Source organism: Motacilla alba, chromosome 13 (genome assembly GCF_015832195.1).
Source record: "Motacilla alba alba isolate MOTALB_02 chromosome 13, Motacilla_alba_V1.0_pri, whole genome shotgun sequence".
NCBI lineage: Eukaryota > Metazoa > Chordata > Aves > Passeriformes > Motacillidae > Motacilla > Motacilla alba.
The window spans coordinates 17867300-17894596 of record NC_052028.1 but is presented as its reverse complement, the minus strand read 5'-3'; the positions used below and the strand labels follow the sequence as shown (position 1 = coordinate 17894596).

Here is a 27297-nt window from a genome sequence, read left to right as displayed (position 1 = left end):
TTGCACTCCTTGCTCCAGGGAGCTGTGCTGCTTCTCAGCTGCATTCAGCTCCCTCCAAAGCTGAGGAGCCTGGTGCTGCCTGGCTGGGGAGGGGGTGGCCCTGGCCGGTGGGAACTGGTGTGACACCAGGCAAGGAGCACGGTGCTGTCACCTGTGCTGTCACAGTGCTGTCACCTGTGCTGTCACGAAGGCGTTCTGACACGTGGCAGGGCTGGGGTCTCCCCATCGTTTATTCTCTCCTGGCTGCTGCCTCAGGATGCCTTTATTCCATTCCATACCCACAGTCCCGTGCCCCTCTTGCCCAGGTCACCCCCTCCCCTTGCCCTCTGTCCCCAACAGGCAACCCCTGAAATAAGAAAGTGAAAATAAACATGCTTTCATGCAAAAAGTTTTAATGGTGCCACAGCAGCTCCCACAGGCTGGCGTCTCACACGGTGGGTGCCAAACCTTTCCTGAGCCCCACTTCCCCAGTGCACCCCCCAGTGCTTGCAGTGCATGAGGGGCTGTAATCCACTGGGCCCCAATTAATTTAATTATCTGCAGGCTACAGAGCTAAGCATTAGTGCTATAAACTTAGGTGAATAAACTTCTGAATGCTTAAAATGTCTTTAAACCATTGCTTTTTTTTTACAGAAGTACAAAATAAATAGCTTGAGGATTAATACAAAACAGGAAACTAATATCTTCTTGTTTATTGAATTTCTCCCAAATAGTACCTTAAATTGAAAAAGCCTTTTTAAAAAATGAACTTCACTTCATGGAAAAAATATTCAGCATCCCTGAATTTGTACAAGTGTCTCTGAACAATAAACTAAATATATTTTATTTATTCCTCCTACCCATCACCAACTAAGCAAATGTTATACATCCTACTGTTTCTAAGATATCTATGTAAAAATAGTAATTTATGATTTCTCACTGATTGTGACCTGGCTGGAACGGTTCATTGGAGCATTCCCTGGGCTGGGTGCAGAAAGCAGACAATGGAACTCCCTGCTTGGTCGTGTAAAGGATTAGGGAACTTTTGTTGACCCCTTCTGCCTGTAGGATCTATTTTGGCTGTAACTTTGGTCTTTTTCCCCCTTCATCACCCTAGGGTCCTCCCCAGCCTGACACTGGGGGTCACTCGGGTGCTGCTCCCCAGGCACTGCGGATCCCTCGGTGCTTCCCCTTGGGAGCACACACAAAGGGATCAGCCTGTGGAGTTCCCACGGGCTTCATGGACAGTTTGGGGTTCTAAACGCTGGATATTTGGAAGTGTTGCTTTTTAAATGCACAGACACTCAAGTTTATAACATAAAACCTGAAAAGTCTTGAGCTGTGATTACACTTCACACTCGCCGTTTCACCAGCTAACTGCAGTGACTGTTGGGCAGTGAATAAACCTCCTAAGAATGATAAATGAGTGGTTTTACACAGACCCAGGCTGCTCTGGTGTCACTAAAACCCTTTGGAGCCGGTGTTTGCATTCTGAGTTCTCAGGGAGAGAGGGGCTGCTGGGCCGAGTGCAGCCCTGTTCATTTCTGGGCGTGCTGGGATGTGTGGATGTGTCTCAGCACAGAGCCAGCTGCTTTCTGGTCCGGTTTAGAGGGATGACACTCCTCAGCTCGGAGCCAGCTGCTTTCTGGTCCGGTTTAGAGGGATGACACTCCTCAGCTCGGAGCCAGCTGCTTTCTGGTTCGGTTTAGAGGGATGACACTCCTCAGCTCGGAGCCAGCACGTGTCCCCGAGGCATTCAGCTGCCTCAGGTGGCATTGCTGGGTTGGACTCGCCCTCGCTTGAGCAGCTGCTGCCTCCTTTTGCACCGGGGCTCAGAGCATGCTTTCAGCTCGTCGGGGTGTTTCTGCAGCAGCTGGAATACTGACACGGGGCACAGGGTGAGAACGGATCTGTGCCTTGCAGGTTGCTGTGCCACTGAAAATCCCCGCAGGCACACCCAGCCTTCCTGCTCCGCAAACAGGAGGTCTGGAAGAGGGAAGGTGCAGGGGCCGTGGCATAGTGAATTGTTTCATCCATTCCCTTCGTGTAGTTTTAGGAAAAAATGTTCTTCTCTGAGGAGTCCCCGCTGACCGGTGGAGTTCCTTCCCCGGGTTTGTGGGCAGGTACCTGGGATGGGATTTCAGGGCAGTTTTGGAGGGAGCACAGCTCCTCCTGTCAGGAGAGGGCAGCCGTGCCTGCAGCTGGGCTGGGAACTGCCGATGGAAAACCAGAAACGGAAACTGAGCGTGAAAACCAAAATCTGCTGTGCAGAGTGACAGAGAGCAAGCACAGCTGTGAGCCCCAGAGCTCTGCTGGCTGCCCCGGGATTGACGGGAGAATGCTTGGGCTGGGGCGAGCTGGAAGCCAGAGCTGGGGCTGCTGGGGCAGAGCGGGGCCTGGGGCACGGTGAGCTCTGAGCTCTGCTCTCTGTGACACGGACAGTGCTTCATGCATCCAAAACCCGTGAATCCCACTCAAGGTATTTACAACAGCTCATCTGAGTGGGCGGGTGGTGGGAAGGGGCTGGAAGGAGCTCGTGGGCAGGAGGTAGCTGACAGGTGACCAGAGGAAAGCAAGCAACGAGGAGAAGGGAGACTCAGTGCCCTCACTGCAGAGCCTGGGTGACTGCAGAGATGGCAAAGCCCCTTCCATCGGCTCTTTGCCTTCCAAATCACCTTTTAGGCTTCTGTGTTAAAATTCCTGGGCTAAAACCAATGAGAAAAGCAAGCAAGCAACCACCCTAACAAAAAACCGGAGTGACCCCCTCCCCTCAAAGGCAGCATGAGCCATCAGCCAGGAGCTGGCTGATTCTGATTCACGGTTTCTTTGTCCTGAGGCAGGCAGGTAACGAGCCGGTGTTTGATCTCTGTGGGCTTTCCGGCAGCCCCGAGGAGATCCCGGCAAGTGAAGCTCCTTCCATCCCCGCTCGCTTCCTGCCCAGCGGCGGCTGCGGGGCTGCAGCGCGGGCAGCGGCCCGGCGGCGCCGGATGGTGGAGGCCGCGGGGCCGGGCGCCTCTCCCGGGGCCGGGCAGCCCTGGGGCACCGGGTCCCCCCGAGGTGCCCGCAGCTCCCGAGGCGCCGGCGGTGCGGGAGCGGCGGCCCCGGCCCGGGGGCAGCTGGGGAGGATGCGGGGCTGGGCGCTGGCCGAGGGAGAGGAGCAGGAGCGGGGAGGAAGGCAGGGTTACCCGGTCAGTTTGCTGAGATGCTGCTGTAGCTCTTCTTGATGGGGAAGGTCAGCTGCCCCGAGAGGTCCAGCGACAGCGCCTTGGGGTGCAGCGCCCGGCGCGGGTGCAGCGGGCTGGAGCCCAGGCGCGGCGAGCACAGCAGCAGCAGCTCGGGGCCCAGGAGCCCCTCGGGGCCGGGCTCGGTCCGGCTGCGGGGCAGCCTCGGCGAGGGCTGCAGGCTGTGCCGCTTGGGCGGCGGCGGGCTGTGGTTCTGGAACCTCACCGTCTTCACTTGCTGCGCGAGAAGGGAGCAGAGTCAGGAGGGAAGCGCGGAGCCCGCCCGCCCTCCCCTGCCCCCGCAGAACCGGGATGGGCTCGGGGGCGGCGGGGTCCTGCGGGCGCAGCAGGCCTGCGGAGCAGCCCGGGGTGATGCGCGGCTGGGGGCAGGGGGCAGAGAGCCCCAGGGAGCAGCACAGCAGTGCAGGCAACTCCTGGAGGCCAGGGAGAGCGGCTCTGGGAGCGGGAGGCAGCGCAGCGCCGGGAGGAGCTGCCCTCGCCGAGCCGCGGGCTCTCAGCTGATGCTGCGCTGCCTGGGAGCTCTGAGGCTGGCGGAGCTTTTGGGGGCATGTGGAACGATCTGGGCACGTCTCTGGGTGCTAGGGGAAAGGGGAGCCGTCGGAAGGGCGATTTTCAGAATGATTTTACCTTTATGAAATTTCTCTCTGGCTGCCAAAAGGGAAAGAAATTCCCGTTCCAAATGGCTCAGCCCGAGTGACACGAGGGAGATGGGGGAGTTCTGCAAAGCTCTGCCTCACACCAGTTCCGTGGCATTGCTCCCAAACTCACAGATTCTTGCCCAATTTATGACCTCAGAAAAGTCTCGAGATTTGCTTATGACTGAGCTTGGTAACAGGGACAGAGCCCCTGCAGCGCCCTGCCTTTCTTCAGGGCTTAATCCGCACAGCTGCGTCAGCAGCACCGATACCCGGTGTCCTAAGGCATGTGTCCATGCCAGCGATTTCTATGGGAAGGAATTGGTGAGGATGGAGCAAAGCCCTCGGGGTTTGGCCCTGGCTGGTTTTGCTGACGCTGCTGGTCCCAGGGGGATGCACGGGCGGTTCTGGCCGTACCTTTTCGGCGCTGTTGCGGGAGGTTTCTGGTTTCACCAGGATGGACGGCGGGGCTGACGCGGGCGGCTTCGGAGCTGCCTCGCTCTTCACCGAGGGCTCTTTGGCGTCCAGGATCACCGAGCTGCACACGGAGGGGCTTCGGCTCTCCCCTCCCCTGAGCAGCAGCGCCGGGGCAGCCTCGTAGGAGGAGTTTGGCCTCGTAGTCTCGTCCGTGGCCCCGGCGGGGATGCTGTGCGGGGCGGAGCTGACGTGCGGGTAAAGCTGGAAGTGCTGAGGCCGCCCCGCAGCCGCGGGACGCCTGAGGGAGCCGGTGATCTGCACGGGGGTCCCTGCCTGCCCCGGCCTCTGCAGGGATCCGTCTGCGGAGCAAGGAGCACGAAAGGCATTTAGTCAGGAATCCAAGATGTGCGGAGTGAGCAGCGGTTACAGCCCCGCAGCAAGAGCCCTGCTCACAGCTTGCTGCGGGGCTGCAGCCCGCAGGGTCGCCCCGTGCCCGCCCCTGTGCACCGGGACCGGGTTCGGGTGTAGGAGCGCTGACAGCGGCTCCTGCCAGGGCACTGCCGCCTCCAGGAGCAGCTCTGCTGCCAGAGCTGGGAACACACCCTTGGTTCCCAAACACTCGTGGAAGTGCGTTACAAAACAGCGTGTGTGGGATGCAGATGAACCTTGCAGCCTCCTGGTAAAGAATACAGCCACCGAGCTCCGCACAGAGCTTCGCCGGGAATTCTTCCGCGCTGATTCACACCCCTGGAATTCAGCCGGAGTCGGGGCCAAGCAGGGCTGCGGGACCATCAACCGCAGCAGCTGGCGGCTTTGGGGGCCCCCTGCTCCCTCCCAGAGCCCCCCGGCACTCACTCCTCCTGGCGCTGCCGCGGCCGCGGCGCAGCGGGGCGGGGGCCCGGGCGGGGCAGGGCACGGGCACGGGCAGCAGCAGCGGCCGCAGCGCCCGGCTCTGCCGCGGGCCGCCCTCGGGCACGCTCCCCTGCGACGACAGCGAGGAGGTCGACAGCGTCCACGAGGTGTACAGCGAAGGCATCTTCGACTCGGAGAGACTGGATTTCCTGTTGGAAAAGAAGGGCGAGAGCTGCCGGGTGCCATCCCACCGGGCCAGGGACCCCGGCCCTGCCCCTGCTCAGTTCTGGGGGGTCCCTTGTCAGTTCCGGGGGGAAGCCTTGCCATGGGTTCTCTGCGGACCCCAAGTTCTACGCGTTTCCCCCGTCCCTCTCCCCGTTTTTGTTTCACGTAAGAAGTCCCAGACCTGAAGAGGGGCGCGACGTAGTTGCTGGGGAAGAGGCCGACTCTGCCGGTGACGAGGGACATGCCCCGCAGCCACCCGTCCTGGTCCTTGCCGAAGACACGGACCCCTTCTCCCTTCTGCAGCTCCAGCTCGTCTGGTCCGTGAGCCGCGTACGAGTGGAGAGCCACGCACCTGGGGAGAGAGGGCGTCAGGGGAGGCAGAGCTGCCCCGGGCAGGGCGGCTGCAGCATCCCGGGGCTCCGCGGTTTGACCCTGCGGGGGGAGGATGCTGCTGGCTGTGCCTGGAGCATCCCGGAGCTCCGGGGTTTGACCCTGCAGGGGGAGGATGCTGCTGGCTGTGCCTGGATCCCGGGGCTCCGGGGTTTGACCCTGCGGGGGGAGGATGCTGCTGGCTGTGCCTGGATCTCAGAGCCCTGCCGTTTAACCCTGCAGGGGCTGTGCCTGGATCCCAGAGCCCCGCCGTTTGACCCTGCAGGGGGAGGATGCTGCTGGCTGTGCTCGGAGCCCTTCAGCCAGCGCTGCATCGGCGTTTGGGTGCTGCCATTTGCGGAGAGAACTCGCAGGGAGGAAGCAGCCTGTCACCTCAGGCCAAAGGGGATGTGGATAAGGGAAGAGCCAGCAGGAATGGAGGACAAAGCAGCTCAGGAGGGTGGTTTCTGTCCCAGAAGTGCCAGCCCAGGGTGACAAATGCTGGGGAGGAGGAAACTGCTGCTCTGCACCTCACACAGAGTGCTCCATCAGAAACACGGAGCAGGGCCTGACAAGTACCTGTCCTAAGGCAAAGCTCAGCACAGTTATGGTGCCCTGCTCAAGATAGCATCGGGCAATTCTGCCTTTGGAACCAGAGGCCCTGGATCCGCTTGCCTGGAGCATCACCAGGAGGTGTTGGAGGCACAGGGAAGAGCACCACTCCTGCCCTGCCTTCCTTCCTCCCTCCCCTTGCCTCCTCCTCCTTGACTGGAGCACAAGGACAGGAGTGGCAGCCACTGGAGGCCGTGGAGAATAATGGACAGAGCAGGAGGTAGGAGGAGGTACATGGCTCCACTCCAGGACAGTGAGGAAATCAGACTAGAAATTAGTCTGAAATCCCCCCCAGAACTCTCTTTTGTGATTCTGGGATTGGGACCAAGGGCTGAAGCTTTGTTTTTCTCACTGACCCACACGTGAGCACACAGCAAAACAGCAGCAAAAGAAACTGGTGTATTTTCCAAAACTTTCCCCTATCTGTTCCTTAAAGAATTGAATTTGTCTCCAGTGTAACACACTTAATTGCACTGTTGTTTTTTCCAAGGGGAACATGATCTGCTCCAAGAATCAATGAGTTGCAGCCCAACACCACAAGTATCAGGTGTTATTTACAAAACAAACAGCAGACAGAGTGCCTGGATAGTCAGGGCTACCCCAGAACTCCCAGAAGGGTTTCTCTCTCCCTGGTGCTCAGCACAAGCACCTGAAGGTTTGCCCTGCTGGGCTGGTGTGTGTGAGGGGCAGCTCCTCGGGCCTGGCACAGCCCAGGTGGGCTCAGGGTTGGGCACAGCCCAGGGGGGCTCAGGGTCTGGCACAGCCCAGGTGAGCTCAGGGTCTGGCACAGCCCAGGTGAGCTCAGGGTCTGGCACAGCCCAGGGGGGCTCGGGGTTGGGCACAGCCCAGGGGGGCTCAGGGTCTGGCACAGCCCAGGTGAGCTCGGGGTTGGGCACAGCCCAGGTGAGCTCGGGGTCTGGCACAGCCCAGGTGAGCTCGGGGTTGGGCACAGCCCAGGGGGGCTCAGAGTTGGGCACAGCCCAGGGGGGCTCAGGGTCTGGCAGAGCCCAGGTGAGCTCGGGGTCTGGCACAGCCCAGGTGAGCTCGGGGTTGGGCACAGCCCAGGTGAGCTCGGGGTCTGGCACAGCCCAGGTGAGCTCGGGGTTGGGCACAGCCCAGGTGAGCTCGGGGTCTGGCACAGCCCAGGGGAGCTCGGGGTTGGCACAGCCCAGGGGGGCTCGGGGAGCTCCCGCAGCAGCTCAGGAGTCACCTGGAGGGGAGGCCCTGCAGGCCTGGTGTGACGCTGCCCCTGTGCAAACCAGGCAGCTGGTGCCATGCTCTCGCACCATCCTTCTGCAAATCATTTTAAGGCTTGGCAGTTCTCTTGCCCTTTGGATTATTTGTGTGCTGGAGTCCTGGCTGGCTGGTGATGGTGTGTGTGGGTCCCAGCACAGTGCCGAGCTGGGGGTGCTGCTCCTGGGCACCAGCATTCCCACGGCCTGGCCCTGCACCAGGGGTGCTGAGTGCTGTGTGAACAGCGGGCTGGGATGCTGTTGTTGTTTTAGATGCTTTACTAAAGTGCCAGGGTGGTGAATCTTACCCTGATGTAATCACCACAGAGCATTATCTGCAAATTTTAACTCTGTGAAAGTTTTCAGAGATTGGACTGTTCAAACCACCAGTGGCCATGAAGGTTTCAGGATAAATAACTAGAGGCACTTAAGGAGTAATTAGTTTCTTTACACTTTAAAAAAATCGAAATGTGTTGTGGACAATCAGGCAGAACAGTTTCTCCACAGAAGCTGCAGCGAGGCAGAAAGATGCACTCAGCTGTGGCACCAGCTCTGCGCCACCCCCAGCTTGGACCAGCCAGGGACATTCCCACATGGATCCGGCTGTGCTCCGCTCTGTCAGCACTCCCGCCTGGCAGAGCAGGCTCCGGGGAGGCTGCAGCAGGCGACACCCCGTGCCCAAAGCATGCCCGTTTCCCTACGTACAGGTAGGCTGGCCCGTGCTGCTGCAGCTGCGGGAGGGTGACGATGGCTGCCGGGGGCCCCAGGGCTCCTGCCGCGGGGCAGTACGAGGCGCTGACCTGGGCGAGAAAGGAAGCAGAGAGAACAAAGTGTCAATCTGGTTATCAGCTTCTTTCAGCCCCTGGAGGAGCAGCTAACACTTGGCTGGCTTCGCCCACCCTTCCAAAAACCACCAGAGACACCTCAGGAAATGGACGAGTCTGGAGCATTTGACTTAGAAAAAGACCAGGCAGCAAGAGGAAGACTCAGAATCACGGAGTCATTTAGGCTGGAGAAGACCCCAGGATCATCAAGACCCTGTGGTGGGTCCCCACCTGGTCCTTTCCCCACTATCGTTTTGCACCTGCAGAGGGGTGGCAGCCACCAGCGTCCCCTCCGGGCTCTCACAGGGTCTCAGGTGCTGCGGGGAGGAGCCGCAGCCCCGATTCTGAGGAAACTGTGCCTGGAGCCGTGCCGGGTGCGCCGGAGGGCGGCTCCTTGTCCCCGCTGCGCCGCTGAGGCCACGCCAGGGCCGGTTCCCTGTCCCTGTCCCTGCTCATGTCCCAGCGGGGCTGGTGGCGATGTCCCCCGAGGGGGTCTCTGAGGCGAGGTGTGTGCTCCTGGGTGTCCTGCGCGGGGTCTGCTGAGCATCCAGCCACGACCCCCGACCCAGGGCCTGCCTGCGCCTGTGGGGCTGCGTCTGTTCCCCTTCCGAGGTTGGTTTTGTGTCCCTCGCGCTCGCTGGGCTCTGCAGGGTCCCAGCTACCAAACGAGAGGCTCTGCGCCACCCGGGCCCACTCTGACTTGTCCCTCTGCCTTTGCCCTCCTGGCTTGCGGTGGCGCTGGCAGCGCAGCAGCGCTGGCCTGGGGCGATGGAGAGCGCGGTGCTGCGCCGGCTGCGCGGAGGGAGGGCGGCAGCAGCCGGCCCGGCGTCCGCGGGATGCTCTTCCTCCTGCCGGGCTGTCCCTTGTCCCGGGCTGTCCCCTGTCCCGGGCTGTGCCGGGCTGTCCCGGGCTGTGCCGGGCTGTCCCGGGCTGTCCCTTGTCCCGGGCTGTCCCTTGTGCCGGGCTGTCCCTTGTGCCGGGCTGTCCCCTGTTCCGTGCTGTCCCTTGTCCCGGGCTGTCTCGGGCTGTCCCTTGTCCCGGGCTGTTCCTTGTCCCGGGCTGTCCCTTGTCCCGGGCTGTCCCTCCTGCAGCACAAAGCTGTGGGTGAGCAGCTGCCAGCAGCGGCTCCTTCCCGTCCGGAGCCAGCCCTGCCCCGCTGCCCGGCGACACCGCGGCGTGCCGTGCCTTGCTGTGCCGTGCCCAGCCGTGCCTTGCTGTGCCCTGCCGTGCCTTGCCGTGCCGTGCCTTGCTGTGCCCTGCCGTGCCTTGCTGTGCCCTGCCGTGCCGTGCCGTGCCCAGCCGTGCCCTGCCGTGCCCTGCCGTGCCGTGCCGTGCCGTGCCCAGCTGTGCCGTGCCGTGCCGTGCCGTGCCTTGCCGTGCCGTGCCGTGCCGTGCCGTGCCGTGCCGTGCCGTGCCCTGCCGTGCCTTGCCGTGCCGTGCCGTGCCTTGCCGTGCCGTGCCGTGCCGTGCCGTGCCGTGCCGTGCCCTGCCGTGCCTTGCCGTGCCGTGCCGTGCCGTGCCTTGCCGTGCCGTGCCTTGCCGTGCCGTGCCGTGCCGTGCCCAGCCGTGCCCTGCCGTGCCTTGCCGTGCCGTGCCTTGCCGTGCCGTGCCTTGCCGTGCCGTGCCGTGCCGTGCCCAGCCGTGCCCTGCCGTGCCGTGCCGTGCCGTGCCGTGCCGTGCCGTGCCGTGCCGTGCCGTGCCGTGCAGCGGGGCTCTGTGGGGACGGAGCTGCAGCGCGTCCCGGGCAGCTCGGGACAGCGGAGCGCCCGCAGCTTGGATGTGGCTGGCAGCTGCGCTCTCCAGCAACCACCGCAGGATCCCCAATGATGCAGGCTGGGCTTTAATCTCATGTTCATTTCAAATCTAATTTCTAGTGGTCATGTCTGTAATGCAGCGCTGGAGCACTGGCCTGGCAAGGACCTAAGGAAAAAGAAAAGTGACTCACCCGCTCTGGTGCTCTCCAGTAAATTAAATTAATTAAAACACCCCAGCAATTCCAGCTTCTGTCTCGGGCCTGGAGTAGCAGGTCAGCTTCAAACCTTCTCTGCATTCCTCGTTTTCTAGTCCAGGCAGGATTGGACCAGGTGCTCATAAAGTTGACTGGAAATTATAATTCTGTTTTATTAATTACCATAATCAAAATGCTTGCAATTTGGATATTTGGAGTTTCTTTTTTTCTGCATTGGAACAGAATGACAGCCTTTTACTGGTTTTCCTGATGGAACTGTGGTGAAATGTCCCCTTCCAGGTGGAAAGCTCCATGTTTTTCATCTCTGTGCTCCCCTGTGCTGGGAGCAGCCATCACTTAGGGCATCCTCAAAGCTGCCCTTGCATTTGCAACATGCAGAGGGGAAAAAGACCGGGAGAAATATTTTCGAGTCACGTACAACTGATTTCAGCACTCACTTTTGCTGATCTCCCACGAGTGCCTTGCAAGCCCTTGTAAGTACAAAGGGTTTAATTCCCCGCCTCTCCCGAAATCCCTCTCTTGCTCCATCTCCCTTTCCAGCGTGTCACCGATGTCACCCCGGCGCTGCTGACGCAGGCGAGTCCCTGCAGGGAGTGTCCTGGTGGGGAGGAGAGCCCTGCCCGTCCACCGCGGGGCTCTGGGCGCCGCCGGCTCCCACCTTTGTGGCCCTGGGTGCGCTGGGGGCAGCTGTGGGGTCCCAGCCGCCTTCCCCGAGCGGCAGAGCTCCGGCCCAGAGCCGGCCGGGGCTGCCAGCGCCGGGCATCGGCTCGGCCGTGCCGGGAAGCGATTCAGCGGCAGACAGGGAGGGCGTGGGTGCCCCGCTGCCCTCGCCCCACAGCCGCTTGCACAAGAGGCACATGCACAGACACGGCCACCGCAGCCCTGCAGACTGGTTCTGGCTCCAGCCGAGCTTGGCAGCCGAGGGGAAGCGGGAGCCGGGGAGAGGCTGGGGCAGCGCCGGGAATTCCCTTTTATGGGCCGGGATGGGTCCGACCTGCCGGAGCTGGAACGCAGGCGGGCAGGTCCCCGGCACAGCCCCCGTGCCCTGGCGGGCCGGCTGCCGCTGGCTGTCCCGCGGGGCAGCCCCGGCTCCCTCGGCAGCCTCCCAGCCTCCCTGCAGCGCCCAGGGGCGCGGGAAGGGATCTCAGCGCTGCAGCTCAGTCACTGCAGCCCCGACGCAGAGATGGAACAGGAGAGCTGCATCGTGCGCAGCCCCAGAAACGGCCCGGGCTCCCCTGCACGCCCCTGGGAGCAGCGCTGCCCGTTGGAAACAAGCAATTTCCAACCCTGCCGAGGCCAACCATAACGTGCCCCCTCTCTCCTTTCTGCTCTTGGCAGCGGTTCACAACACCGAGACTGCTGGGTAAGATCCTTTTGGGGGTGTCAGACAGTTCCAGTTGAACTGTGGAACTCCTGAAGGGTTTCATTTCCCCTCTGTAACCTGGGATATCTCATCCCAGCTCTCTGCAGGCGGGTGCCCAGGACAAAGTGCCTGCCGGGTGTTCCTGCCTGGACACGGACTGCCAGGGGCTGGGGGGCTGCTCGAAGAAAGGCTGGAGCACCCTTCACTATGAAAGATGTCATATAAATGTAAAAACCCCTTTTCTCCCGTATCTGTGAAGGTTCTGTGCTCAGCTCTTCAGCCAGAGTGGGAAGAGGGAACGAGACTCTTGTGCCTCGAGGGGATGAGTTGGGAAGGTCAGTCAGGGTGCCCAGGGAGCCCCAGGGTGACCCGGGCGGCTGTGCCTTACCTGGAGCGGGGTGCCGCAGGGGAGCTCGGCTCTCTCGCTGCCCTGGGTGGGCACGCTGGGGTTGCTGGAGCTGATGAGCACGGGGGAGCTGATGTGCAGCGCGGGGCGCTCGGCGGGGGCGTGCACCATGCGGTTCAGGGTGTTGAGGGCCGTGGTGATGGAGAACTGCCGCAGGCTCTTCCGCCGGGGCTCGGGCACCTTGGGCAGCGCCGCCGGCTCCGCCTTGGCCTTGGCGGCGCGCAGGGACGCGCCCTTGGGCGGCGGGGACCAGCGGCCCTTGGCGGCCGCCAGCAGCTGCTGCCCGGGGCCGCTGGGCTGCAAGAGACAGCGGGAGACGCGGTGGGCTTCGAGGAGTGACACCCGGCCCTGCCCCACTCTCTGCTCCCCTTTCCCTGGCAGCGGGGCTGCAGGCAGGGCTCCGGCGGCGTTACCTCCACCAGGTTATCCTTAAAACCTCGGGGCTCTGTCATTTCTATCATCTGGTGTCAGTGACAAACTCTGGGTGTAAAACTCCTGATTCAAAGCTGACAGCAAAAATTGAAATTGGTTTTTAAAACCGGTGCTAAGACAAGGGGTTACTGAGGAGAAGTGCCCCCCTGACACACTCCTTGACCAGAGCTTTGGCTGGCAGAGGTGCCAGGAGAGCTGTACTTAATAACCCTTAATAACTCTAACCCTGAATTAGAAGGGATGTTTGGACCCGTTGCCCTCTCCCCATCTGTGCTGGCACACGTGGGTGCATCTTGCAGCTGAGGGTATGGCACGGGCTCGGTGCCCTCACGGATGCTGGCATTCCCAGCAGGATCACATCCACCCAGCTCCACCTCTGTCAGCTTGAACATCCATGGCTGGATGCTGCTCCCACTGAGAAACCCCTGGCTGGCCAAGGGCTGGGGCTGGCGAGGGGGGCAGGCCCTGGGTTTGCACACGGGCAGTGCTCTTGGAAACTGCTGATCAGGGTGTTCGTGGCAAAGGGCATGTGGTGACAGCGTTGTTCACCACGACGGGTGCCAGAGGAATTAATCATGATTTACTGCTGACATTAATGAATTGCAAAACTCGAGATTCTCACCCGCTCGTGGGAGGCAATGTGCTCGATGCCTGGGATGGACAGGGAGACCACGGCAGGGGAGGCACAGGTGGCTCCCAGATGTTGACACTTACAACAGGGGTGGTCTCCTCCAAAATGAGGCTAGAAGCCCACAGTGTGTGTGTGGGTACACATGTGCCGTGGCCATCCTGTCACTTCTGTGTGTGAGCAAAGTGGAAGTGTTTTTCTGCCCATCTAAATCCCAGGAGACATGACAAAGAGGGGCACAAACTGCATGTCAGAGCCAGGAGAGCCTCGTGTCTCCCACAGTAGCCCTACCTCTGCCTTCTCTAGAATTAATTTCTAATTCCTTGGTGGCTGTATGTGTCCCTTAACTAACTTGTGTCTCTCGATGCTAGACTTGAATAAGCCATTACTGAAGCTGAAAGGATTTCATTAAATGAAAAGACGTTTAAAAAATATATTAGAGCTTCAAATAAGATGTTTTGCTTGCGTCCTCCTATGAAACAGCCACAAAGCAGAGCTTGCTGTAATTATGGGCACTACAAGTATTAATTTTATTTCTAGGAACCGGTGCCATATACACCCTGCTCTGAAGCTAACCTGCACAACACAATTAACGTCTAGACCAGGGCTGACAAAATTCTGCCAGGGAGGGGGTGGCTGGAAGGCCTCTGGGACCAAGGCTCCAGGACCCGTGTCCCTCTCTGGAAGCTCTGCCACCCTGCGTGCCCCCGGGCCGCGGCGGGGAGGGAAGCTGCCGGCAGCAGTGTCCGGGGGGCTGCGGGACCCGGGGCAGCCGAGGGGAGCTCCGGGGCGGCGGCAGAGCCCGTCCGCGGGCCGTACCTTGGGGAAGGTCAGGATGTCCTTGCCCTCCGCCTTGTCCCGGCTCCGCAGGTCCAGGCTGTAGAGCGGCCGGGGCAGGGGCAGCTGCTTGATGACCTGCACGGAGCTGGCCGGGAAGACGCCGCTGGCGCCGTTGAGCTCGCCCAGGTACCAGTTCTCGTCCAGCTGCCGCAGCAGCGCGATGGTGTCGCCCTTGTTGAAGCGCAGCTCGCCGGGGCTGTGCCCGCGGTAGGTGTACAGCGCCCTGGCCCGTGGCACCTGCGGGGACAGGAGACAGCCCCGCCGTTTGTCCCACACTGACAGAGTTCCCCAAAAGCATCCCTGACTAACGAGAAAAAAATGCAGAGGTCTAAGGCTTAAGCGCGCATTTATTAGGATTAACTACCCACATCCTTCCTTGATGGGTTTTACTAATGAAGACAAGCTCCCAAATACTTATGCTAAGTTTGTATCAAGATGAAAAGCAGGCTGGACTTGTTTAAGAATATTAAGAAACAGTTAAGGCCTTAAACTGGTCTTCCCATGGGATCTTATTGCCTGCCATAAGGGCTCCTCCAACACAATTCCTGTTTTAATGGCCCAGGTATTTCTATTTCAGGAGGACTGGAGGTCACAGCCATCATCCAGCCGAGCTGGTGGCTGTCACCTGCCGGGAGAAGGCAGCAGAGCAAGGTGAGTGCAGGTCCTGTGCTCCCGTGGCTCCAGCCCTGCTGTCACTCGTGTGACCCTGGGTTTAACCCAGCCTTGTCCTGGCTCCAGGGAAGGGGGGGGCTCATGTCATCACTGCTGCAGTGTAATGTGACATGGAACAGACACGGCAAACCCAGAGGAGATGCAGGGACGTTGTGATCTTGGCTCTGAGCCAGATGACATGAACAAGGTGCCCCAAGAGAGCTGCTGTGCTGAGCCCTGCCTGTCCCTGAGCTCTGCCTGGGCACTGCAGCCCCCGCCTTGGGGATAACCCAAATGCTGGGCTCACTCTGCCTCTCAGCTGGGGCACAGCTGGGTCAGCTCCACGCTGGCAGGTGGGCAGCTGGACTGTCCCTGGCTCCAGGCCCTCGGCCAGCCTTCAGCTGAGGCGCCGCTGCCCAGGGACAAGAGGCTGCCCAGCGGCTTCCTCGGGGGCTCTGCCTGCCTGGATTGTCCCTCTCCTCTCTTTGGAGGCTGCCAGGGGCTGTGGCAGGGTGAGGACAGTGCCCTGCAGCCCCTCCAAGCCATAGTCACCCCCTCCTGCTCATCTCACAGGAGACTGCTGTCCCAGGGACACATTCCAGATTTCCTGCCTTTTCCCGTGCACTCCCCAACCCTCCCGTGTCTGTGACCGGGCTCAGGCAGGACTCCTGCAGAGCTCCCTCCCTCTCAGCCTCTTCCCAGAGGTCGGGAAGGTGGAAGCAGGAATCTCAACGTTAGTTTCCAGAAGTGTGGAGAAGATCGGATTTCCCATGGAAATATGAAAGTTTTTGGAAAGAGGGCACCTTCCAGCACCCCCAAACCCTGGCGCCCGGGAGGGAAAGGGAACCAAGAAGAGAAAAATTTCATGTACTGCTTTTACTTCAAAGTCTTTGAAATGGGAAGCAATTAGTTTAATGTTGAGCTCTAATTAAGTCATTCTCTCTCCTAATTTGTGCTCAGAGTAAACAGATGTGCTTGGCCCAGTGGCACTGAGGCACATCGCTGGGAGGGAGGAGATGGGGAAGGGAGGCTGGGGCCGTGCTGCTGTCCAGCAGAAACCCGGGATCACAGCTGTGGGGCCACGGAGACTCCCTGCAAACACACACCTGGGCAGCTGAGCTGGCACCAGGAGCACAGGCTGGGGGACAGCAGCTCTGCTTCAGAGCCACGCTGGGACCCCTGGCACGAGCAGCACGGGGCTGGGGCTGCCCCAGCAGCAACCGGGGCAGAAATGGGGAGAACAGGGCTTGGGAAGGAGGAGCAGCAGCGTCTGGGACGTGAGGGAACGGCAGGATACAGCAAAACATTAAAGGCAGCATGAACGAGTTATGGAAATGTATTAAAAAGAAGAGAAACTCTGAAGTGAAATGCACACCTGGTGCTAACTGGGAACAGGGAGCAGGCAACAGAGTGCTGGGAGTCTGGAATATTCTTTCTTCGCAGGCAAAGGGATGAGGGAGCGGGGCAGACTGGGATAAATACCCGAAACCCGGGTGGGACAGGTGAGTTTGTGCTGCTAGGTCTGGCTGAACACATCCCTCCAAGCATGCATGGATGGTTGGATGAACGAGCTCCTTCTTCCTCTAACCACGCTCACAACCTCTTCCCCTCCTCTTTAACCCTTTCCTCACACTGTTCTGCCCTTTCAAATCTCCCAGCCCAAGTAATCTTTTTCCAAAGTCATGTACTGTAAGTGTTGATATTTTCAATTTTTAAAAATAAATTCTGTTTGGCTTCTGCAATACTGAGCCAAAAATATCCCATCAATTTCCCAACTTTATTTGGGACACAAACGAAGCCTTTAGCTACCCACAGGGAGCAAGTGCCCTGTCACAAAATAAATCTGCAAGCTGAAGATTTCAGAAAGACACAGCGAGTCCCTGTTTTCAAACATGTTTGTAGGGTGTAGGAAGGAACAACGAGCCCTGCAGTGACAGCCACTGGGCTGGGTGGGCCAGCAGAGCCCCCGTGGTGGCACCCAGGGGCCAGCACCTGCCTGCTGTGGCTGCAGCTCTGAGCCTCTCTCAGTTCGGGCTGGCTCCTGCCCACTCCTGCCCGTCCCAGATCCTCTGCAAGGGATCTGTTTTGCTTTATTTAAAGTAGGTTAATTGCAACGGCAGAAACTGGGGTGCTAATTAACCTGTGATAAAGACAAGGAGTGCCTGGAGGTGGCTGAGGGCAGAGGGAGAGGCTGTCCCGGGCCAGAGTGTGGCCCTGGCAGGGGGGCAGGCTCGGCTCGGCTTGGCTCGGCTCTGCTCGGCTCTGCTCTGCCCGGCTCTGCTCGGCTCTGCCCGGCTCTGCCCGGCTCTGCTCGGCTCTGCTCGGCTCGGCTCGGCTCTGCTCTGCTCTGCTCTGCTCTATTCTGCTCTGCTCTGCTCTGCTCTGCTCTGCTCTATTCTGCTCTGCTCTGCTCGGCTCTGCTCGGCTCTGCTCTGCTCTGCTCGGCTCGGCTCGGCTCTGCTCTGCTCTGCTCTGCTCTATTCTGCTCTGCTCTGCTCTGCTCTGCTCTGCTCTATTCTGCTCTGCTCTGCTCGGCTCTGCTCGGCTCTGCTCTGCTCTGCTCGGCTCTGCTCGGCTCTGCTCTGCTCTGCTCGGCTCTATTCTGCTCTGCTCTGCTCTGCTCTGCTCTGCTCGGCTCTGCTCTTCTCTATTCTGCTCTGCTCGGCTCTGCTCTGCTCTGCTCTGCTCTGCTCTGCTCTGCTCTTCTCTATTCTGCTCTGCTCTGCTCGGCTCTGCTCTGCTCGGCTCTGCTCTGCTCTGCTCTGCTCTGCTCTATTCTGCTCTGCTCTGCTCTGCTCGGCTCTGCTCTGCTCTGCTCTGCTCTGCTCTGCTCTGCTCGGCTCGGCTCGGCTCGGCTCGGCTCTGCTCTGCTCGGCTCTGCTCTATTCTGCTCTGCTCTGCTCTGCTCTGCTCTGCTCTATTCTGCTCTGCTCTGCTCTGCTCTGCTCGGCTCGGCTCAGCTCGGCTCGTCTCGGCTCTGCTCTGCTCGGCTCTGCTCTATTCTGCTCTGCTCTGCTCGGCTCGGCTCGGCTCTGCTCTGCTCTGCTCTGCTCTGCTTGGCTCTGCTCGGCTCGGCTCTGCTCGGCTCTGCTCTGCTCTGCTCGGCTCGGCTCTGCTCGGCTCTGCTCGGCTCTGCTCTGCTCTGCTCGGCTCTGCTCGGCTCTGCTCTGCTCGGCTCTGCTCTGCTCGGCTCTGCTCGGCTCTGCTCGGCTCTGCTCTGCTCGGCTCTGCTCGGCTCTGCTCGGCTCTGCTCTGCTCGGCTCTGCTCGGCTTGGCTCGGCTCTGCTCTGCTCTGCTCTGCTCTATTCTGCTCTGCTCTGCTCGGCTCGGCTCGGCTCGGCTCGGCTCGGCTCAGCTCGGCTCGGCTCTGCTGGAGCCTCTCCCGTTAGCGTGCCCACGTGCTTCTCGTTACCCAGAGCAGCTTCTCGTTACCCGAAGTCATTCCGCAGCGTGGCAGGGCCAGCGCAGCGCCCAGCCAAGGGTTGCACACACAACCCTCGAGCACGCCCGGCCTCTGCGGGAGCAGCCCCGAGAGAGGAGCAGCTCTGTGCAGAGCTCAGCTGAAGGCGCTGAGGGTTTGTGTGCAGCACGGCTGCCCAGCAGCAGAGAGAGAGAGAAACCACAGCAAAGAAACCCGTTCTGGGGTGCCTGTCACTTTTCCAGTGCTGCCTCATTTTTCCTGATTTTCCCTTCTGTTTTCTCCTCCGTCACGCCTGGGTGAGACCCAGGAGCTGCTCCAGGCTGTCAGAGCAGCCAAGCCCAGGCTCCCCTTGCCTTGGGTGCTGGAGGGAGCGTGGGGCAGCCCTGGGGAGAGAAGGCAGCAGGGAGCTCCAGGAGGGGAGCAGAACCCCCCTGCATCAGCACCGTCTCAGGGGAGATGCTCTTCTCTCCCCGGCCACTCAGCCAGCAGGGGTGGTCACGGCAGGTGACCTCAACTCCTCGTCCCCATTCTCAGTGGGAACAGGCCAACAGGGGAGAAAAGGTTTTATTTTTTTCACTATTTTTGGCATTTGGATTCAGTTGTACTGGGCAGCCATCCAATGCCTTTGAGTCTCCCTCTGCACAAAGAAATATTAAAAATACATGTCTGTGTGTGAGGGAGCAATGGGGGCACCTCTTCCCAGCAGAGAAAGGCACTCTGTGACTGTCTGAAAGGAGCTGAAGGGACTCCTCATGGCTGGCAGCAGGGCACCCAGGAACGACCCCTGCCCAGAGCTCGGGAAGTCACCAACAAGAGAAGGAGCAGCAGCGTGTGACACTGCTGGGAGGGGATCACCGGGGGCAAAGCCAGGAGCACAGGGGAGAGGAGAGGCTGCCGATGGAAGCTGGGAATGCCCCCACAGCTGGTCCCAGCAGCTCCCTCGAAGCCCCCCAGGAGCAGGGGGGCCAACAGCAGCCTGGATCCCCCAGGGGAGCGCGTGGGCTGGGGAACAGCACTGAGCCCCGTCCCCCTGCCACGCAGGGCTCAGTGACACACAGCTGGGGACACCCATGGGACCCTCCTGAGCCCCCCTGTGCTCGACTGCACCCGCCCTGCCAGCAGAAGGACCGGGATGGATGTGTGGGGCCAGCCCCACGGGGAGCTCGGGACAGCTCCCTGCTCCTTGCTGTGCTGCCACTGCCGGGGCTGGGGCTGGCCCCAAGCTCAGCAGCTGTCCTGCTGGCTGCAGCAGGGGGGACGCTGCTGGCAGGGCGATCAGGGAGGGCCTCAGACGGGCTTGCACTGTCTTTTCCCAAGCTTTGGCTTTCCTAACCCCGTGCAGGGAATGCCCTGCAGCATCTTCCCCCCGCGCCTGTCCTGCTGAATGCCTCCTGTAAATCCCAAGGGACTGGCCCCAGTCTGGGTGTCACGGGAGCTGTCCCACGGGGAGGATGTCCCAGACCTGTGCAGGAGCCAGGACAGCACTGGCAGTGGGGATGTCCCCCCTGGGGCAGCCAGTGACCCCAGCACAGATCTGAGGGCGCAGCCCGTGCTCCTGAAGAGCTGCCACTGACACTGAGCGCTGGAGCTGGCTGTTACCCAGCCCGACACCGAAGGACGTGCACACACCGCCTTTTCATAGAGGTGATCAATAACATCTCCATCCATCCTGATTCCTGAGAGCTGCCTCCAGCCTCCTGCCACGACTGCCCATGTCTCCATGGCATGAATGAGCCCCATCACCTGCTCGCGTGCTCAGCTAGCTCAGTTCAGGGCTCTGCAGGATCCAGGTGGATGAAAAGAGCTATTTGAATGTAAATTAATTGCCATTACAATTCTGTTTTTCTGCATTTCGGCAGAGGAGATAACTTCAGCCTTGTCACAGAGAACAAAACCTTCAAAAGTGAACTTGTCATTTCAATCTCTTCACGTAATTATATTCTGAGGATTCAGACAGTTGGGTGGTTTCTGCATTATTTCTTCCCTGAGGAGGATTGTTCCTGTCCTCCAAGCACACGTAAACTGTGTGCACCAGGGAGAACAAAGCCAGTGCCTCCTGCTCACGCCGGCCGGAGCTGCCCCAGCCCCTCCTGGGCCTGCCCAAAGGGGAGGCCAGCACTGGCCATGGCTGACGCTGGTGGCCGCCTGCTCCTGAGCCAACTGGCCATCATGGGGACATGCTGGAGATGTCAATTGAATGGATTCAGCTGGTTTTGTGCTGCTCCATCTGCACAGCTGCTGGGGCAATGGCAGAGGGACTGGCAGCACCTACCCCGTGCTCACTCACAGCCCTGGAGCACCACAGCAGCGGGGCTCGTGTCCCTTCTGAATGTGGCTTGGCTTTGGAATGCAAAGGTGACATGGAAAATGTGGGAAGTGATTAAAGAAAACACAGAGCAGCTTCTCTGGTGGAGAGGATGAGAGATGCCGAGGTGCCGCTGCTGGCACCCAGCCCCAGGGGCACCCAGCCCCAGGTGCACCCAGCCCCCCGGGGCACCCAGCCCCAGGGGCACCCAGCCCCCAGGGGCACCCAGCTCCAGGGGCACCCAGGGGCACCCAGCCCCAGGGGCACCCAGCCCCAGGGAACGCCTGGCCCCGCGCTGGCGCTGCCCCCACGGCTGCCCAGGAGCACACGGCTGCACCAGGCTTCACTTTGCCCGTGTGACCCACGGGGGACATCCAGGGGAGCAGGAGGAATGCCCGGGGCTGGAGCTGGAGCTGGAGCTGAGCGTGGCTCAGCTCCCGGGGGAGGGCAGGGGCAGGACAGAGGGACAGCAGGGACGGGGCCGGGGCAGGACACAGGGGACGTGGCAGGGCGGGCTGGCCCCGGGTCGCAGCGAGCTGCAGAGCGTGCTCGGAGCCCTCTCAGGCTCCTGGCTGGCTGCTCAGTATCAGATGAGCCCGTGCTGCCGTCAGCAGGCCCGGGCAGTGCTTGGGCTGTGTGTCATGGGTGGAAGCTCACAGAAAACAAACTGTGTCAGCCCTCGGCGTGCCCGGTCATGATGCTCTGCCTCAGCAGCACCGTTCTCACAAGAGGCTGTTTATCGTGCAGGGAGGAAACCTGCATCCTGCTCCCTCCTGCTGCTCCCGAGCCCTCTCCCTGCCGGTTCTGTGCCCTCCCTGTGCTGGCACGGGGAGTGCTGATGTGGCTCTTCAGCCAGAGCTGCCAGCCCTGGGCGACGTGGCCACCCCTGCCATTGGCAGCGGGGCTGGGCACTCTGCTGAGCTGCTGCTGGCAGCAGGGAGAGCCGTGCTGTCCCTCGGGACACTGCTGCCTCCGGGGCTGGGCACTCTGCTGAGCTGCTGCTGGCAGCAGGGAGAGCCGTGCTGTCCCTCGGGACACTGCTGCCTCCGGCCCTGCACACCGCGGAGCTGCACGGCACCGTGCCTCCTCCCCACCCTCCCTCCAGAGGGAAAGGACCAACTCGGGCCAGGGACCAGCCCCGTGCACCCCGGGACAGTGGGCAGTGAACAGCAGGACGTGAGGGGGGCACTCAGGCGCTCCTGGCTGCCCGCGGCACTGCGCAGGTGAGCAGAGCAGCCCTGCTGTGCTATTCCTGACTCGCCATCTGAGCCTGACTCATTGCCTTGGAAACAAATTAAAACACTTTTGTGTGTTTGCAGCTTGGTACCTAATTTTGTAAAACCAGGGAAACTGGCTCCTGCTGTTGGCCGTGGAGGTCCTTGGCTTGCCACAGCCAGAGGTACCACCCAGGGGTGCCCCGTGCTGGCTCTGCGGCTCACACAGCTTTCGGGGTGTGCGTTGTCCATCAGCCTACGTTGACCTCACTCTCTTTGTAGTAGACAAAAGTGCAAAAACTACACGCAGAGGGAGAAAACACGCCAACGCCTGGCACAAGGTGCCACCAGCACTGAGGGAGCTGCTCCTCTTTGCTGGAACGAGACAAGCCCAGATGGGACACAGCAGTGGAGGAGACTTGGGACAAATCCTTCCCCCGGAAAGGCCCTGAGACCACACAGAATTGTGCGGCCAAAGGAAGCGTCTCTGTCCAGCTGAGGGGCTCTGTGGCACAGCCCCACCGACCCCCGCAGGATGCTCGGGGGGAAAGGAGCCAGCAGCTCAGGCAGAGCCCAGCCTGGGCAGCACCCGCGGGTGTGTGACACCCCCAGAGCGCCCGGCCAGCCCCAGGGCGTGGGACACGCGTCTTGAGGGCATTGCTGTGACCACACAGGAACTGCTGGGCGTTTGGGAGGCTGGGAAGGGGGTTGGCTCGGTGAGAGGGCCAGGAAACTCGCTTGCCTCTGCCAGGTGCAAACATGGAGTTTGCGTTCAACAAGACTCCAAGAAGCTCCAGCAATCCAAGTCCTGTCTGTCAAAGGCAGAAAGGAGTTGGAGATGATTCTGGAGGAGAAGAAAATACCAAGACGCAGGCACTATCTATAGACGTCCGTGTGAAGGTGGGACGTTGGAGTGCAGGGTATTTTTATCCCAATAGAGGTGTTATCTGTCTATCTCCCATGAAATGCTGGAAGGGGGTGTTGAGCACTCAGTTCATGCAAAGAGAAAATAGCCCAAGTCACAGCTAAATCTGCGTGGTCCGTGTTTTCCTAAGGCAAGCTGTCACACTCGGAACTTTTTCCTCTGGCTCACCGTCCCATGTTTGCTGCATGACAAAGTTCAGCGCCCAGGCAGCTGCTCCGCGCCCGGATGGAGTTCTGCCGTGCGCAGGGGGCTCATCCCACCCTCCCCAAGAGCTGCGGGAGGCTGGTGCACACCTCAGCACACATGCTCTGCTCGCTCACCAGCTCAGCTGGGGCTGCAGCCAGGTGAGGAGGAGCCTCGGCACCAGCTGTGACCACACCTGGCACATGCCAGGGGCGGCTCCTGGGAGTTCAAAGGCTTCAGCGTGGCTTATTTACACATACACCTCCCAGCAAGTCCCTTTATTCTTAAATTCCAGACGGTTTACTATGTGGAGATGCTGAAAACCCGAAGTCCTCCCTGCATTGATGTTGGAGATCTGAAGGCCTGGCAGAGGTGCAGGGAGCAGCAGGGGCAGAGCAGGGCTCGGGGCTCGGGCTGGGCCGGGGCACACACGGACGGCTCCACGTGCGCAAAGCCAGCACGTGCCCACGCCACGTCTGCTCGTAGGAAGTGGATTCAAAAGGGATTTAAATGCCAGCAAATAAATCGCTTGGGATGGGCTGTAATTAGAAAATTCCCTGTTTTTTAACAACTGGCTCTGGGAAATTCCTGGCCGCAAAGCAGGGCCGTGTCTGCGCTAATCCAGCAGCTCCGTGGGGGCTGCTCGCTCCTCCTGCTCGGGAGACGAGCTCTTGGCTCGCTGGGTGAGGAGGCACTGGTTTTGTTTTTTGCCTTCATGGAAGCTCATGAGCATGAAGAGCAAAGAGCTGGCAAGGAAACCTCTCTGCTGAGGGAGAAACTTTGATCAAACTTGCGATGTTCTCAGCTCCAGGGAGTAAAGGAAGTTTATTTATAGAACTGCCTCGGTAAGCCAGAGGCTGGCCCCGATCCTGGCTGCGTGCTGGCTCTGGCTGCAGAGCTGTGTGAGGCACGCCAGTTGTTTGCTTTGTAGCACAAGGTGCTGGACAGCACGGGGTGTGAGCAGCCCTTGCAGGCTGGGGCAGTCTGGTTTGGGGAGCCGTGACCTTCAGCTGCAGCAGCACATGGGCTCTGCAGTTCTGAGCGCCCAGGGAGAGCTGTGGTGGGGAGAGCAGCACTGCAGGGCGTCTGCTCTCACTGTGATTCCCGACAGAGGGAATCTGCTCTGAGGTTCACAAGCATCTGCAGGTCTCTGCTTACCCAGATTCCTTCAGGTGACCTGGGAACTCAGCATCCAGGGGGTAGGGTGGTGACAAGGGTGGTGACACCCTCATCACTGTCTGATCTTTCACTGCACGGGCACTTTCAAATGCGTCCCTGCTGTGCTGGGTGAGGGCTGCTGTCACCGAGTGCCAGCTCGGGGAGGCTCCAAACGCATCAACATCCCCCTGGAGTACCCAAAGTAACATCTGGTCCTGAATGCAGGTATTTAAAACCACTAAAGCCAAAATGTGACTAATGCGTTGCATTCTTCACCTCACAGCAGAGGATTCCAAAGTGTTTTATAATTAAGTAACTAATTAAGTCTAAGAGTATTTCAGTGTAACGTGTTTTCTATCCCTTCCCAGAGAGGCACAGGAGCTCAGAGGGCTCTCCCAGTGCCAGGGAGCCAGCCACAGCTCACTCGGTGCTCACTGGCTCTGCTGATTCCCAGCAGTTTGGTCTTAAGTTGGTCTTGAAAGCTTTTGGGAGCTATGAATGGATGGATGCTGCCCTCATACACCAGCAGCAAGTTCCTACCTGTCCTGAGAACCAGTTAAAGAAACACGAAATGAGTGAGAGAGAAGAAAGCCAGACAAGTGCATTTGTGCTCTTTTATCCAGGGCCAGGAGAGTCCAGGTGGAAAATCTACAACCTTCTCCTTGTCAGCTGGAACGCTGCCCGGGATGGCAGTGCCTGAAAGCTGTCACTGTTGGGTGGTTTGTCCCCCAGCAGCTCCTGCAGCTCCCCGCAGGGCTGCGGGCTCCCAGCGAGGGTCTCACCCAGAGCAGGGCCCTGTGGAGGGAGCCCCGGCACCCAAGGACCTGCTCCACTCTGCCCTGGCCCCGTGCCCTCCCGTGCTGCAGCCCGGGGAGCGCTCTGGGCTGGGCAGTGTCACCCACCCGTCCCTGGCTGTGCCGCGCCAGGCAGCGCTCCCGGGAAAGGGACACGGCGCCTGGGGCTCAGGCCTGCACAGGGGGAACCCCAGGGACAGGAGGGGTGCCTGGCTTTGGTGTGTGATCCGTGCCTGGCTTTGGTGTGTGATCCATGGGATCCATGTGCCAGCTCACACCCACAGGACGCAGCACCACCTGCACGGCTCCAGCGCGGGGCACAGCACCCGTGCCCTGCCTGCCCCGGCCTCTGCAGCTCTGAGCGGGCTCGGCGGCCCAGCAGCCTTTCAGCCAGGCTTGGCAGTGTCATTGAAAGGCTTTAGAGGCACTGTACAGAGCAGTTCAGGGGGGAGAAATGGAAATCCAGGAATATAATGTGGGAAAGGTGAAGCCACGAGTCTCTACCCTAAATTCCAGCTGAGCCAAGCTCTTTCAACACGTCTAATATCCCGTCCTCATTATTCAAGAAAAGCTTTTGTATTGTTGAAGAAAATGATGGAAAGAACTTAGAATGTTAAAATTAGCCTAGTCAATCATCCCCAGGTACAGTCATAAGTGAGTCAAATTTAACACCCTTAACTAGTGAACTTCCAAGAACTTTGGACAGAACAACAGCAGCTGCGTTTGGCACCCCCCTTCTTTTCCAGTGTGGGGAAACTGAGGTGCAGCTATGGAAATACCTTCACCACTGACAGTTACAGCTCTGCAATTACTGACTTAATTGCTATCAGTCAAAAGCAGTGTACTGACTGAAAGTCCAAGCACCTGAAATGCCCTCAAAAGCCAGGAAGCATCTGAAAACTCTGTGAGAAAAGAGCTGCTGGGAAGTTTTTGTAAGAAGGGCAGGCTGGCTTTGTCTCAGCCTGGGAGTCAGTTTCTGCTGTGGTGAGCTCGAAACAGTCAAATATCACATTGAAACAGCAGCCAAATCTGCACACAAAACACTCAGGCTCACTCCAAGCACTCTGCAGCGTGCTAACAGAGAAGGCTCCTGGCTCTGAGCACGCAGCAGGAACCTTTCTATGCTCGTGGGCAGAAGAAAGAACCGAGAGCCTCCTTACCCCCTCCATGTGGAGCCGCGGATTCGTCGCCAGCCGGTGCTGGTGCAGCTGCAGCGCCCTGGGGACTCTCCTGAGGGAGGCGGGGGAGGACAGGACCCCCGGCCTCTGGACCGAGCCAAACCTGCTGACGTTCTGTCCACACCGGACTCCATCCAGGAGGCGAATGAGGAGCAGGTTGGAGGGCAGCTGCTCGATGCTGCCCAGGACGAGGGTCCTGCACTCGGGGCACCGCAGCTCCTTCTGGGATTTCAGGATCCTCTGCAGACAGGGCTTGCAGAACGTGTGCTGGCACGGCAGCACCTTCGCTGTGGCGTCGAGCTTCTCAAAGCACACGGGACACTCCAACAGGTCAAGGAGAGCCAAGTCATCCATCTTCAGTGCAGAGCCCCTTCAGGAGCGGGGCCGCGGCCGTCCGCACCCCGCATCCACCGGAGCCGCCCGAGATGCCCTCCTGCGAGAAGCAGAGCCCGGGCTCAGGCAGCCGCCCCGCACGGAGGGCGACGAGGAGGCAGCAGGAGCAGAGCTGCGCGCTGCCGGAGCGTGCAATGCAGCCACCTACATCCAGAGCTGCGCTCCCAGCCAATCTGCGAGCGCACCCGCAGCCCGGCTGGGAATGAGTCACCCCTGACTCAGCTGGAGCGAGGGACGGCTCCGGGCTGAGCAGCGGAGCCCGGGGGTCCCGGAGCCGGGGGTCCCGAGCCGGGGGTCCCGGGGCCGGGCCGGGCAGCGGAGCGCAGGGCGGGCTGCAGCGCTGCTGCTCCGCGCGGCTGACACGGCCCGGGAAAATCCACCGGCTCGGGAGATGAGAGTCCTGATAAGCAGCAGCCCCGACCGGCCGGGGCCGGGCTCCGGCTGCAGCGGCGCACGGCCCGGCGCCCTCAGGCCGCCCCCGGCGCGGCTCCCGCTGCCCCGCGCACCGCGGCTCCGCAGGGCTCCTTCCAGCGCCGCCAACGGCCGGGGGCACCGGGCTGGCTCCGCAGTGCCATCCTCGCCCGGTTTGGCCGCCTCGGCTCGCTGAATCAACCCCAAGCGATTATTCCTCCCACGGCCCGGAGCCGCCCAACCTGTTCGGCTCCGGCTGCGGGGCTGCGGCCGGGCGCCCGGCGCGGCTCAAGCCCGGGCGTGCAGCGGTCCCGCAGCTCAGCCGCGATGTGCCGAGGGCACGGGGCAGCCCTGGCAGCGGGGGCTGGCACGGGGCTGCTGCGGGAGCAGCGTGTGCCGGAGCCGGCCCGGGCCCGGCTGCCTGCGCCTGGCGCGACCGCTCCCCACTCGCGTTCCGGGGGACGCTCACCTGCTCGCCCTGCGGCACCGGGGCACCGCGACAGCGCCAGCAGGGCCGGCTGTCCCTCTGCACCGTTTGGGGCCGGCACCTGCGCTCCAGAGCTCCCAGCGCTCCCAGCTCCAGGCTGGCCGGCAGCGGGCTGGGGCCCGGCCCAGGGGGGCACAGCTGGGCGCTGAGCA

General features: G+C 60.7%; 1 protein-coding gene across 2 annotated transcripts; it reads right to left on the bottom strand.

Moving 5' to 3' along the window:
- Positions 1-51: 51 nt before the first annotated feature.
- SH3RF2 (SH3 domain containing ring finger 2) lies at positions 52-27230 on the bottom strand. Of its 2 annotated transcripts, none has more exons than XM_038150319.1 (9): positions 27128-27230; positions 25837-26287; positions 14005-14262; positions 12108-12422; positions 8269-8363; positions 5532-5702; positions 5129-5334; positions 4274-4632; positions 52-3438 (listed from the first exon to the last, which is right to left on the bottom strand). In XM_038150319.1, the coding sequence occupies exons 2-9, from the start codon at positions 26206-26208 to the stop codon at positions 3169-3171; spliced, it is 2046 nt and encodes a 681-aa protein (XP_038006247.1). In that variant the 5' UTR covers positions 26209-26287; positions 27128-27230; the 3' UTR covers positions 52-3168. The 2 variants fall into 2 exon arrangements, with proteins under 2 accessions (XP_038006247.1, XP_038006248.1); XM_038150320.1 differs by lacking the exon at positions 27128-27230 and having other exon boundaries at positions 52-2192; positions 3165-3438; positions 25837-26480.
- Positions 27231-27297: the final 67 nt, after the last annotated feature.